Raw genomic sequence first — 11,628 nt, forward strand, 5'->3', positions numbered from 1 at the left:
CTATTTATTAGTAGATAATATATATTATATTAATATGTATATACATTATATATAATTTTTAATAATATTATAATGAATTGTGTCATTAGAAACACAATGTAAACAAACCCTAAATATAAACACTGTTTTATAAAATTACTTGGCTTGGTACAACATATGTTTATAATGGGTTGTGCTCATTTGTATTTTTTGTTATTATTATTATTCTATAGATATATTTATTTTGATATTTGCCACATCAGAATAGTTATTCAATATAATATTTTAAATAAGAATACTCAATATAAAAATATACTCCAATGGGATTGAACAGTAAATAAAATAAAATACTACCAATAAACACAGCAACAGTTGTAACATATTTTGTATCAATGTTTAATATGGGTGTCAACAATTTTGTACTACTATTCAACATACAAGTATTTAACATAATTCAATAAATTAATTCTAAAACTACATTATCTAATTATAATTAAATTTTTAAAATAATTAATCAACAACTGAAAATGCTCTGTATCCTCGATCTACACTTGCTTATAGGTGTATTTATTGGTGAATAAGTGGGTGCTGGGCAGTATGAAATGTTTTAGGTGTAGTAGTTTTGTATTTTCCCTTTGAGGTAGAGTAGCAATTGGTGTAACTGTAACCTCATATTTGAATAATAAATAATTGCAGATATTATATTGATTATAGTTTAATTTTGGAATTATTTTTAATTAAAATTAAAAGATACTTTATCCATTCCACTTATATTGTCCTACAAAATTTATGTAATAAATTAAGGAAAATAATATATGAGTGAATAAATCTGTTAAGAAAAAAAAAAAAAAAACCTAAAGAACCTCAGGTTTAGTGAGTTGAAGGTGTATCATGTGATGTGAATGATATTTTTGGTAAATAGGTATAAAAAGAATGTGTTGGTGAGATAATTATTGGTATTAGTTATATTATTATTATTTTTTATTTTTGAAAAGGCAACGATAAGAATAGTGCTAATTTAGTAAGTACATAGTCCATATATAATAACAAGAGAAAGGGGAGAGTATACGTACCGGGCTTCGCGTGGAAGTCCCTCAATTAATTAATTGGAATCTTATTATTATGGATGGCCACGTGGTGATTGAAAGCAATTAATGCCCGTGCGGAATGGGCTCATCCTCATCGTACATCTCTACGTGTCGCCCATTCATTGGCTGACATGGCCTCGCGTTGTTCTTGCATCTCATGTCCAGTGGAGCCCTCAGTGCCTCTACTTGCTTTCTTGATATCGATCTCACCTGCACACATGCACATACTTTATTTTGTTGCTATTTTAAATTTAAATTTAATTATTACTTATTTTTATATAATATAGTATTAAATTAAAATATTTTTACATAAAAATACAAATTATTATTCTGTTTTTCAAATCAATTTCAAACAACTTCAACATATATATATATATTCTTCTTATTATGAATGAATTTATGCAACTATTTCTTCTAATTTTACTGTTAATTGAAAAAAAATTTCAATCTCATTTCCTATTTACCAGAACTATAATAAGGGTAATTAAATTAATGTAGTGCTGTTACACTAGCTTATAAATCTAATTATTTATTTACAATGAACATTTAAAATGTTAGATTAAGAGCAATAATAGTAACAATAATCTTATCTAATATTTCTTTACTAAAACAAGTAGTGTGCATTATTTTATCTCATGATTATTGGTCATTTAAAATACATCTAATTATTATGATTCTATACTTCACAGAAAAAAAAAAAAAAAAAAAAAGAAAGTAAATTTAACAAGTGTGTTCTTTTGAAAATTGTTATAAATATTTTGCTTTGAATATAATATTTCGTATTATATATAAAAAGATTGACACTGAAATGAAAGAAAAGAGAGGCAATTGAGTTACCCTGGCAAGAATGTTCCAGATGACATTTTGTGTGCAAGGTGGCGTGGTGAAAGAGCCAACATATCTGTAATACTTGTGGCATCTTTTCCTCACTTCTGAGGGGTGAAATGGCCCAAATGTTATTGGGCTGTCCTTGTGGATTCTCATCTCATATGCAAGTTCATTCAGCTTGTTTTGAATCTGTTCATTAGCATAGCAACATCCCACAGAGATAGTAGCATTTGTTATTTTTTTCAAAAAATATATATATATATATAATTATACACTTGAATCACATTTCATAAATTTTTAATATTAATTAAATTATTTAATTATTTTAATTTTAATCTATAATTATTTTTACTGTATAATAATTATTTTTATTAATACACTGTAGTAATTATTTTTTACCATGTGATATCTGTTTGATAATTATTAAGAGGAATTAATGAGAACTCACTTTGGCAAGAAGTGGATCGGAGTGGCCGTAGCGGAAAAGAATTGCTATCACAGAAACACTTCCATCACCAGCAACGTGCACCAGATGAAGCTCTGCAGCAAACCTGCACCATTGGGTGTCATAGTCGTAGTCATAGATGACTACTTATTTAATTTTATTATTATTATTAATTCCAAATTTATTGGAGAGTGATATAAGAACATGTTAAGAAAATTAGCATTTAGTATTTGTTATTATATATAAATAATCCTTTTGGATATAGAATTAGAATGATCTTTAGTAGTATATGATTGAATAAGGTACTTTTGTATGTCTCTGTGTTCAGAAGGATCGGAGCAAACCTTCGTCCATTGATTCTGTGCTCAGAAGGAGCATGCCAATGCATCTGTATCAATTTGTACATCTTCCCCTCCACCATTAGCCCTCCCGAATGATCAGGGTAGCGCACCTGTATCCACATTCTGCTGGTTAGACTAATACCAATATAATTTGGAATATGTAATTGATTAGGAATTCAGCAATTAGAGGGAGATCATCCAATTGAAGGAACAAATTTACCCCAACGTTGAATTTGTTGTTGACCAAAGTGACATTTGTAATTTCGTACGATCTGATCAAAGGCTTCAAGTTTTTGTTCACCACAACCTGTGATGTCAAGATGTTGATTGGTGACTGCAATTTTCCTTTGTTGCACATTGAGAAATTTGGGCTGAGAATTCCCCAGTGGTCTGGTCCTGTAGCTCCTAAGTATGTGAATTGAACAGATTCGTCTTCTGCAAGTCCAACAGTCAATTTTTCAGTCACCGGATTGAGCAAAATCAGAATTCGTACGAACAGCTCGGTTAGCTTCGGGATGAGCAGAATTGAGTTATGGCAATTGATCATTTAATGTAGTTCTTATCCTAACGGTTGGTTTTTTCGAGAATATGGCTACAGTTGAAATTTAGTTAACTTGTCATTTATTTTTTCTGAAAAGAACATAACTAAATACCAATCCGATGTGTGTTGAGCTGATTCTTATATTTGCAATGATAATTCGTCGTTTTTACTAGTTCCGGATACTACCAAAGAATTTACTTACTTAGATCCAAACTGGTGGACGACATACTAAAATCAAGAGAACAGCACTAGGTCCCAAACGACAGCTAGCCTCACATGTAAAAAAGCAGAGATTGAATACTGACGAAGGAAATGAAACAACATTCAGTGATTCTAATCTGTGTATATATATACATATATATAAATATTTGAGAAAAAATGACAGTTAAATTCTTATGCGCTATCTTTCACAGTATTCACGAACACGTAATAACCAGTAAAACAGCTACAAATCAGTACTCAAAAATAAAATCACAAAAACTCCAAATGAGAAAACTCAGAGCACAATCGAACCAATCTAACTTCCAACGCAGATAAAGCCACACATCGATTAAGCATGCACGCTAATCTCCATAACTAATTTCTACTTAACGTAAGAGATCAGAATGTTCAGACGTACGCTGCGAGTTAACAAACAACAGCGCAATCGCGGTGACGAAGAACGCTACTCTCGGAGCAGCCATGGCGGAATGCAACCAACGTGTGCTATCACAGAAACTCAAATTCCTCGCAGCTTCGGTTCGTTTCAGAGGATCGATTGCTGTGCTTCGGATCGCCTCTGGAGAAGGAACTGTGATTGCAATTGCACCTGCAACCAATAATGTTGACGTTTAACGCTATGCGTGTGGCTTTATATACACACACCTCATTATTCCTCCCGCTGCCTTTTTGCCTTCTCAATCTTTTCCAGAATTTTTTTTTTTTTTTAATAATATTATCTTGGCGCTGACAAATTGGAGACACCCGTGAGCTTAATCATTTTGAATTTAATGAGAACAAAAATCCAACTCTAAAAAAGTTCCCACTATTTGAAATTATTTAGACTATTACTATTTATTAAAATTACTATATTAAATAAGAGGTTTGTTAAGTCCTTATGCTACTACATTATTCAATAAGCACTGACTAAACTGATATTTATTCGATAAAAGTTTATATATATATAATTATTATAGTTATCAAGGGTATTAATTTTTTCTTGATAATATTATTGAAGACATATACAAAAATGATTGGATATGATGTAATATATTTACATCACAAAAATACCTTCAATTTTATGATATCTTTCAATATTTTTCTTTAAAAAAAAATAAAAAAATAATGGCTTTTTCTAACCCGAATGGTTAGGTTCTACATATTTCCATTTCACCCCACCACTAAGTCCGATAAGAAAGCGACACGCCCGTGTTATATAGTGGCATTGCTTACGCTTGACAAGAACATCTTCCACAAAAGATGGTTGTGCTTAAAAGACCTCAAAGAAGTGGCGGAGACCATACAAAGTTGGACTATATATATACACACACATAATAAAATTAACAAAATTTCCATGAAGGCCACATAAGTAAACAAAATCCGACTAAAAAATGAACGTCAAATTGGGAATTTTGGATGTAGAGGTGGGACGACTGTCAAGGTAATAAATGTATAGTCCTTTGAGGTGGTAACTCTAGTAACACAAACCGAGGCTTGGCAATTGTCCCTTGAGGGGGAATTTACAAGTGCATTCAATATGGGTTTAGGTATGAATTCTTGTTATCTCAGGGTGTGTTTGTTTGAGGGTTTGTACTTTGGGTTGGGATTTGAACAGGAAAAATTTTGAATTTGAATAGTTGTATGATGTGATATAAATAAGAATTGATATGATGCTTTGAATGTAAAATTGATTTTTAGTATAATATAAAAAATAAAAAATAAATATTTAATTTAACGTTTTTGGAGAAAATTTTTTATGAAAATAGTAGAAATCCCACAAAATCCCTCAAACAAACACACCTTATCATTACAATTTTGAGAGAGAGCGTACGGAGTAAACATTTCTCTTTATTTTTACTGTTTATGAGTTATGTTTTGATAATTCGATGTAATGAATTACACTTGTATTGTATTAAAAAAAAAATTTAAATATTTTGTGTGCTTATTAGAGATTGTTTGACAACATGAATATTTTAAATAAATTTTTAATATATATTATTAAATTAATCTAAATAATATAATACAAAAAAGGCACTAGCACTAGCACTAGCACTGCAAAGTGTTGTGGAAACCCAATCTAAATGCACATGCATATCACAATAATTTGCATTTACATTTTAGGCCACCATCACTCTGCATTTGTGGTTCTCATTCAGTGGGAGAAGATCGATCGATCAATGTGCAGTCACTCGTACCATTCAAACAAGTGAAAAAGAATGTTGGGTATTGCGTTACAGTGTTTACTCGAAAAATAATTGCTTCAGATATTCATATATAAAGAAAAGAAAATGAAAAAAAAAAAAAAGTGATATAATTGTAAGTTGACTTTATTTTCCATATTAATACAAATTCTTTCATTCGCAATTATTTTAATTCCTGCATGCCATGATTTATTGTGGCCACAAATTAATGTGATTCCTTTCCAAGGAGTTTGTTACCTGGTTTTAGTTTTCTATTTTGATTTTGACTTTTAGATTGAGTAGTTATTTAAATACAATATTTTATAAAAGTAAATAATATATATATATATATTTTTAAACTTTTCAAGTCATTAAAAAATTTAAAATACTGTATTGACATGAACAGTCAAAAGCTTATGATACACCATATGAATATCTCTAGATGTATCTATCTATACAATGCCTTCACAAGGGAGAAAACCATAACAACTCTCGCATTTATGCTTGCTTCCTTTCTACTTCGAGAGCGATCTCGTTGCGACGGTTGAATGGAAGCGTGAAAGGTGGATTGTACTGCAGTATAATCGAACCCGAATATAGAATACTATGCTTAATATATAAAATAATAAACTTTATTTATTATTTTTAAAATTATCAAATCAAATAATAATTTTTTTATTTATACGAGCCCAAAATTACCTGCGCTACTTCTACAGAGGCTCCTTCTTTGATGCAAAATTCTGGATCATTTTTCAGTGAATTTCTTAGCACGGTTTCGCGCCGTTCGACTTCTTGATCGGTAACGAATCCTGATTCATACATTCAAAGAGAATCATCGATCAAGAATTAAGGATGAACAGATGATCAAGTGCATTGGCTAAAAGAAGAAACCTGCAAATGCAACTACTGCAACGACGCGTTTGGGAACCTCTTTGATGGTCACGGATGATTCCTTAGGTAACGGCAAGTTGGCGCCGTATTTTGAAGGCATGACAAACGACATTTTCCAATTTCCGAGATCTTCATCCTATATGAGAATCGAATACATTGAAAGATTATATAGTATGTAAATAATTATGTATTTTCCTATCAGCTTACCTTATTTAGTAATAAGTTGATTTAACATAGTATCCAGTGCTATTTGTAAAAAAATTTCCATGTGTAATAGAATTTGTAATTTATTACCTTAAATTTTAAATTTTTAGGTGAGATAGTTATTTTATATTTATTTAGTATAATATAATCCATCTATTATTGAAACACATACCTTTGTAGTTATTACAGGAGTCGTCATATCCATCTTCTCCCCATCCGGCTGTGTTCTTCGAGTGAAGACGGGCGTCGTCATCTCCATTTGCTTTTGTTTGGTGTTCTGAGAGAAGAGCAGTAAATGCCAACAATGGCAGCCATGGATAATTAACCAGTAAAGATACTGAATTTGCTTACAATGTTAAGAATTCTACCATGTTTGTTTTTCAGCTACCTTACCGAACAAGTACTCGGCCAAAACGTTGAAAGATTGAGATGCACCAGTAAAATCGAATCCATACTTTCCAGGCATTGTCGTCTCCGCAATATAGTAAGACTGTTTTTGTGATTGCAGAAGCTTAGAACCAAGAGCTATGGCGATGATCTGTTGCAGTAAATAAGGCTAGAATTTGAATCAGGTTTATTAATTACCTCAACTTCTCTTATCTCGTAGTCGTCGTTCCTGCGAAGAACCTTGAACTCCACAGTCTCCAGATCAGGAACTTCAATCGATCGAAGAATCATCAATTCTTAAACAGCATAAATTCAACAGAAGAATCTCAGTTCAAGGCTTAATTACCAGACATCAATGCTTCCTCGAGATTCCTGCTCTCGAACTTCCTATTCGGAAACGCGTATTTCGCCGTCTCGCTCGCCAATTCCATCAGCACTGAATTAAATCAAGGAATCAACAAACAATTTGAGAAAGGAGCAATAAATCGGATTGCAATCAAATCTTACAGCGCTGGGCGCGGGACGATGTCTGAGTAGCTATGGCGAAGACAAGAGAGATCCTTGCTTCAAGAGCCGACATGGCTGCCACCGTTCTCCGGCTTCTTTTATCAGCCGTCGCCGGCCGTCTTGTGGATGAATACGGCGTCGTTTTGGTAGTGAGGATTGAAGGTCTGTTGAGTATCATTGGAACTGCTCTGAAAGGTTAAGAGGACGCAAAAAAATCTTGACCATGTATATATATACATATTTTCCATATAAAAAATATCTAGATTCTATGTTCCAGATACTTCCAAAATATCGATGAATTATATATAACCAGATTCAGATTCTAACAGAACTGAAACTTCTACAATCGGGAGCGTCCATGGCAGATCGTTTCTTCACCATAACTCCAAAGTTCTGCTGTATAACGCTTTCGCCAAAATCCTCTCGGTTCAGCTCCCTCTCGCAACAGCCATACCTAAATTTTTCCCCAAATTTCACCGATGGGCGGAGCCAAATTTGGTTAACTAGGGTTGAGATCAGTAATGCGGGTGGTATTTGCAGTCGTATGGCCGGCGGCGGTGTGGGGAGCGATAAGCTGTAGTCCGATGAACGGAAGCGTGCCGATTAATACGACTTTCAACTCCTGGAACTCCATTGGTGTTCCAAACGAGGCATCGGAGAAGAGAGGGGTGAAATTTGGTAATAATCGCGCATTGATGCAGTGCTTTTTTTACTTTGTATTTCATCTTCGTGTTCAGTAGCAGTTAATTTCTTGTAATTCGACATCCTTTAGTTCCTAAGAAATCTGTATTCATGCCGACGAACATGTTTGATGCAATAATCGATACATGCATATGTATGAGTTCTCGAGATCTGAATTACAGCGAACTCTGAACCAATCTGCTGTTTTATACTTTATTAGGCTGTTTTGTTTTGTTGCGTTACCTCTGCAGATAGAACACTGCGTAGTTTCAATGGTAGTTTTAATCCTGCAGAAGACAATTTTAAAAACATAGTATCACTATATTTATTATGATGCTTTCAGTGATGCAATAATCTGATCTCTATCATTCAATTTCTGTAGTTTCCTGCATTGAAGCAAAATCTAGCAAATTTGCATTATCCTTTTTCCTCAGTTAATATGCTTGATCTAGAGTTACATGTAAGTTTTAGTAGCTACAAGTTTTCCTAATTGAGGTTCAACCATTGCATGGTTTATATAATTGGTTAACATTCAACATTCTCTTTCTTACTCTTGATTAAATTACAGATTATGTATACACACAATCTTCAAATGATCTGAAATTGCAAATTTTATTGAATCAAAGCATTTGTCTATTTTACAGGCAGAATTTGATCCTATAAAATGGTTGGATAAATCATGATACATATATGCTCACAGTTTGGAGAATATCAGAAGGACCTCCCTTCTTTCAGTTTCTATATTTCCTCAGGCATTCACAACTTGTCCAGGTAAATTCCCTTCTCTTACAAATGTTAGGGTGTATCGAATATTGGTATATTGTTAATGGGAATTGTGATGTTGCATAATAGAAAATTTGGAAAAAAAAACCCTCGAAATAGAATAGAACCTTAATTCTCCATGGTGAAAAAGAATAAGATGTTTTATTCATTAGAAAATGCCAGTGGCGTATGTGCTTTGATATGATACATGTAATTTACCTTCACTTTCTTCGTTTCTCAGTTACTTCTTGAAACTCCTTGCATTAATTCCCTTCCTCCAAATACCCGTGACATGGCCATTAATTCAGCGATTGGTATTAGAGATTTCCAGCAAAGAAGGGTCCAATTTAGTTATACCTTTCATGTAATATATCAAAAGTTATCATGACAGGAGGATAGGAATTTCTTTGTTATGAAGGTCCTGTCTTGTGATCTTGGGGCTCTGGAGGCAGAAACTATCTACAATAGACTGACTACACAGCTTACTATTTGTATCTCACTGTAAAGCTCCATCGTAAATACGAGACCTGAATATAAAATTGATAGAATGGTTTGAAAACATCGAAGAAACGGATTAAATGCTCTTTATCTTTATTTTTGCAATCTTGTGAGTCTTTGGCTTAACTGTTTGCTTGTTTGTAATGTAATGTTTCTTGAGGAGAATGTTGCTAATTCAGTTGTTGTCATGATTCAACCTTCCTTGATCTGATCTCCTACTCTTTGCTCTTCTTGATAGGGTAGCTGATAGAATTCTTCTTTTGGATTCATATTTCACTGATGGTGTCTTTCATGGTGCAAATTATCAGGTACGAACAACCACATGCATACAATGCAGATTTATTTATTATTTTATCTCATTTGTTCACTCTCGTTGAAATTGATTTGTGGAACTTTTAAGTTTGTTTAGGTGTAAGAAACAGCAGCCAGCAATTAAGCAGGAGGGAGGGGTATGCATTCTGTACGTCCAAATCAGCAGGCAATGAAATGCAATATCTGGTAAAGTAACTACTCTCGTCTCGTGTCTCATTTTATTCATCAGAGCTTTGTTCTGAAAAGTGCATAGAATGTCTTGCCATGGTTGAGAGTTAGATAGATTTTTATTTTTATTTTTATTTTTTAATTAATATTTAATTTATAATGTAATATACGTCCTTCTTATCATGAATTTTTAAATATGATCAAAATATATAATCATATTTTTTTTAAAAAAAAAAGACAAAAAACGAACCTAAATAAAAAAAGGGATAATTATATGGAGGGAGTTAGTATAATATATAAAGAGGTTTAAAAGAAATTTAATAATATGACTAATAGTTTTCTTAAAATAAATATGGACATTTTTTAGAAACAAAGTTTTATATGATATATTATTATTTTTTATTAAACGTGGAATTGTGAATGTATGTGAAGAGAACGTGTAAATATAATACTCCTTCCGTAAACGTATAGTCTTATTGTGTTGGACACCATAGGAATATTGATACTCCCTCCGTCCACAAAAATACAATTATTTTTGGCGTGGTGTTTAAGAAATGATAGTATTTTAATTATAGTGGGTAGTTAAAAGTAATGTAATGACATTTTTGCCCTTGCTTTTTGGTGTAAAAGTAATGATGTGATGTAAAGTAAGAATATTTGTGGAAAAAAGTAAGGTATTTAATGAAATGTTTACTTTGTAATTGGACGTCCCAAAATAGAAACATCTATACTTTCTAGCTGGACGGGGGAGTATTATATTGGTAGTCCTTAAGAAATAAAGATAAATGATTTTTTTTTGTCTTGTGTAAAAAGTAGTGGTAATTGTGTAAAAATAATGAAAAAATAAGAATTGTTTTACAGTAATATGATTATTTATAGAAATAAACCTATTTGGTACAAATAAAAATGGTAAACATTTTGGGACGGAGGGAGTAGTTTTTTAGAAATTTTATACTAACATGGTTAATCGGAGTAGTTCCTACTACGTTAACTTTAATTGACTTTGTTATATTATAAAGAAAATCAAGGCCCAAAAAACCAGAGGGACAAAAAAGGCCCAAGAGGAGCACAATATTAGAAGGAAACAATAAATAGCATACATTCATCGAGTCAACCTACCATTCACGCTGACAACGGAAAAGGTCCACAAGCTGTCGGCCCAGGCCAACTGTGACGGGCCCAATTTGAGAATTTATGTGCTTTTAGCTCATAACAGGCCTATATCGAATTATGTTTATTGTCGGCCCATTACCGACAGGCCCAATTCCAGAAATTATGTTATGTCGGGTAATATCGGACAGGCCCATATTAAAATTCACTCTTGTCGGCCCGTTACAGACAGGCCCAATTTGAGAATTTATGTTCTATAGGCTTATATGGAATTATGTTTACTGTCGGCCCATTACCGACAGACCCATACCAACATTCACCTCTTGTCGGCCCGTTACCGACAGGCCCAATTTGGAGAATTTATGTGCTGTCGGGTAATATCCGACAGGTCCATTTTAAAATTCACTTCCTGTCGGCCCGTTACAGACAGGCCCAATTTGAGAATTTATGTGCTTTCAGCTCACAGCAGGCCTATATGGAATTATGTTTATTGTCGGCCCGTACCGAC

General features: G+C 32.9%; 2 protein-coding genes and 1 long non-coding RNA gene across 5 annotated transcripts; 1 reads left to right on the plus strand and 2 right to left on the minus strand.

Annotated features, from left to right (window-relative positions):
- Positions 1-953: 953 nt before the first annotated feature.
- LOC127240008 (alpha carbonic anhydrase 1, chloroplastic) lies at positions 954-4,102 on the minus strand. 2 transcript variants are annotated; one of them, XM_051258429.1, is made up of 6 exons: positions 3,842-4,102; positions 2,902-3,116; positions 2,647-2,791; positions 2,344-2,483; positions 1,905-2,084; positions 954-1,277 (listed from the first exon to the last, which is right to left on the minus strand). In XM_051258429.1, the coding sequence occupies exons 1-6, from the start codon at positions 3,903-3,905 to the stop codon at positions 1,131-1,133; spliced, it is 891 nt and encodes a 296-aa protein (XP_051114386.1). In that variant the 5' UTR covers positions 3,906-4,102; the 3' UTR covers positions 954-1,130. The 2 variants fall into 2 exon arrangements, with proteins under 2 accessions (XP_051114386.1, XP_051114387.1); XM_051258430.1 differs by having other exon boundaries at positions 2,344-2,446; positions 2,685-2,791; positions 3,842-4,090.
- A 1,869-nt stretch (positions 4,103-5,971) lies between these two features.
- On the minus strand, positions 5,972-7,809 carry LOC127239519 (heme-binding-like protein At3g10130, chloroplastic). The gene is made up of 8 exons (XM_051257700.1): positions 7,590-7,809; positions 7,429-7,518; positions 7,281-7,351; positions 7,084-7,185; positions 6,868-6,972; positions 6,492-6,627; positions 6,300-6,409; positions 5,972-6,173 (listed from the first exon to the last, which is right to left on the minus strand). Exons 1-8 carry the CDS (start codon positions 7,765-7,767, stop codon positions 6,099-6,101), a joined length of 867 nt encoding a protein of 288 aa, XP_051113657.1. The 5' UTR covers positions 7,768-7,809; the 3' UTR covers positions 5,972-6,098.
- Positions 7,810-7,904: 95 nt separating this feature from the next.
- Positions 7,905-11,428, plus strand: LOC127239520 (uncharacterized). 2 transcript variants are annotated; one of them, XR_007836148.1, is made up of 5 exons: positions 7,905-8,267; positions 8,915-9,041; positions 9,769-9,838; positions 9,940-10,028; positions 11,030-11,428. It is a non-coding gene; the product is annotated as an uncharacterized LOC127239520 (long non-coding RNA). The 2 variants fall into 2 exon arrangements; XR_007836147.1 differs by lacking the exon at positions 11,030-11,428 and having other exon boundaries at positions 9,940-10,977.
- The last annotated feature ends 200 nt before the right edge of the window (positions 11,429-11,628 follow it).

This window comes from Andrographis paniculata, unplaced genomic scaffold (assembly GCF_009805555.1).
Source record: "Andrographis paniculata isolate CXL003 unplaced genomic scaffold, ASM980555v1 Contig78END, whole genome shotgun sequence".
Lineage (NCBI taxonomy): Eukaryota > Viridiplantae > Streptophyta > Magnoliopsida > Lamiales > Acanthaceae > Andrographis > Andrographis paniculata.

Coding starts and splice junctions, on each gene's coding strand:
- LOC127240008 (XM_051258429.1), bottom strand. CDS start 3,905: ATGGCTGCTCCGAGAGTAGCGTTCTTCGTCACCGCGATTGCGCTGTTG. Junction 2,085..2,343: donor CCGATCCACTTCTTGCCAAA/GTGAGTTCTCAT, acceptor GCTAATGAACAG/ATTCAAAACAAGCTGAATGA. Junction 1,278..1,904: donor TCTGGAACATTCTTGCCAGG/GTAACTCAATTG, acceptor GCATGTGTGCAG/GTGAGATCGATATCAAGAAA.
- LOC127239519 (XM_051257700.1), bottom strand. CDS start 7,767: ATGATACTCAACAGACCTTCAATCCTCACTACCAAAACGACGCCGTAT. Junction 6,973..7,083: donor CCGAGTACTTGTTCGGTAAG/GTAGCTGAAAAA, acceptor CTCTTCTCTCAG/AACACCAAACAAAAGCAAAT. Junction 6,174..6,299: donor CCTCTGTAGAAGTAGCGCAG/GTAATTTTGGGC, acceptor ATTATACTGCAG/TACAATCCACCTTTCACGCT.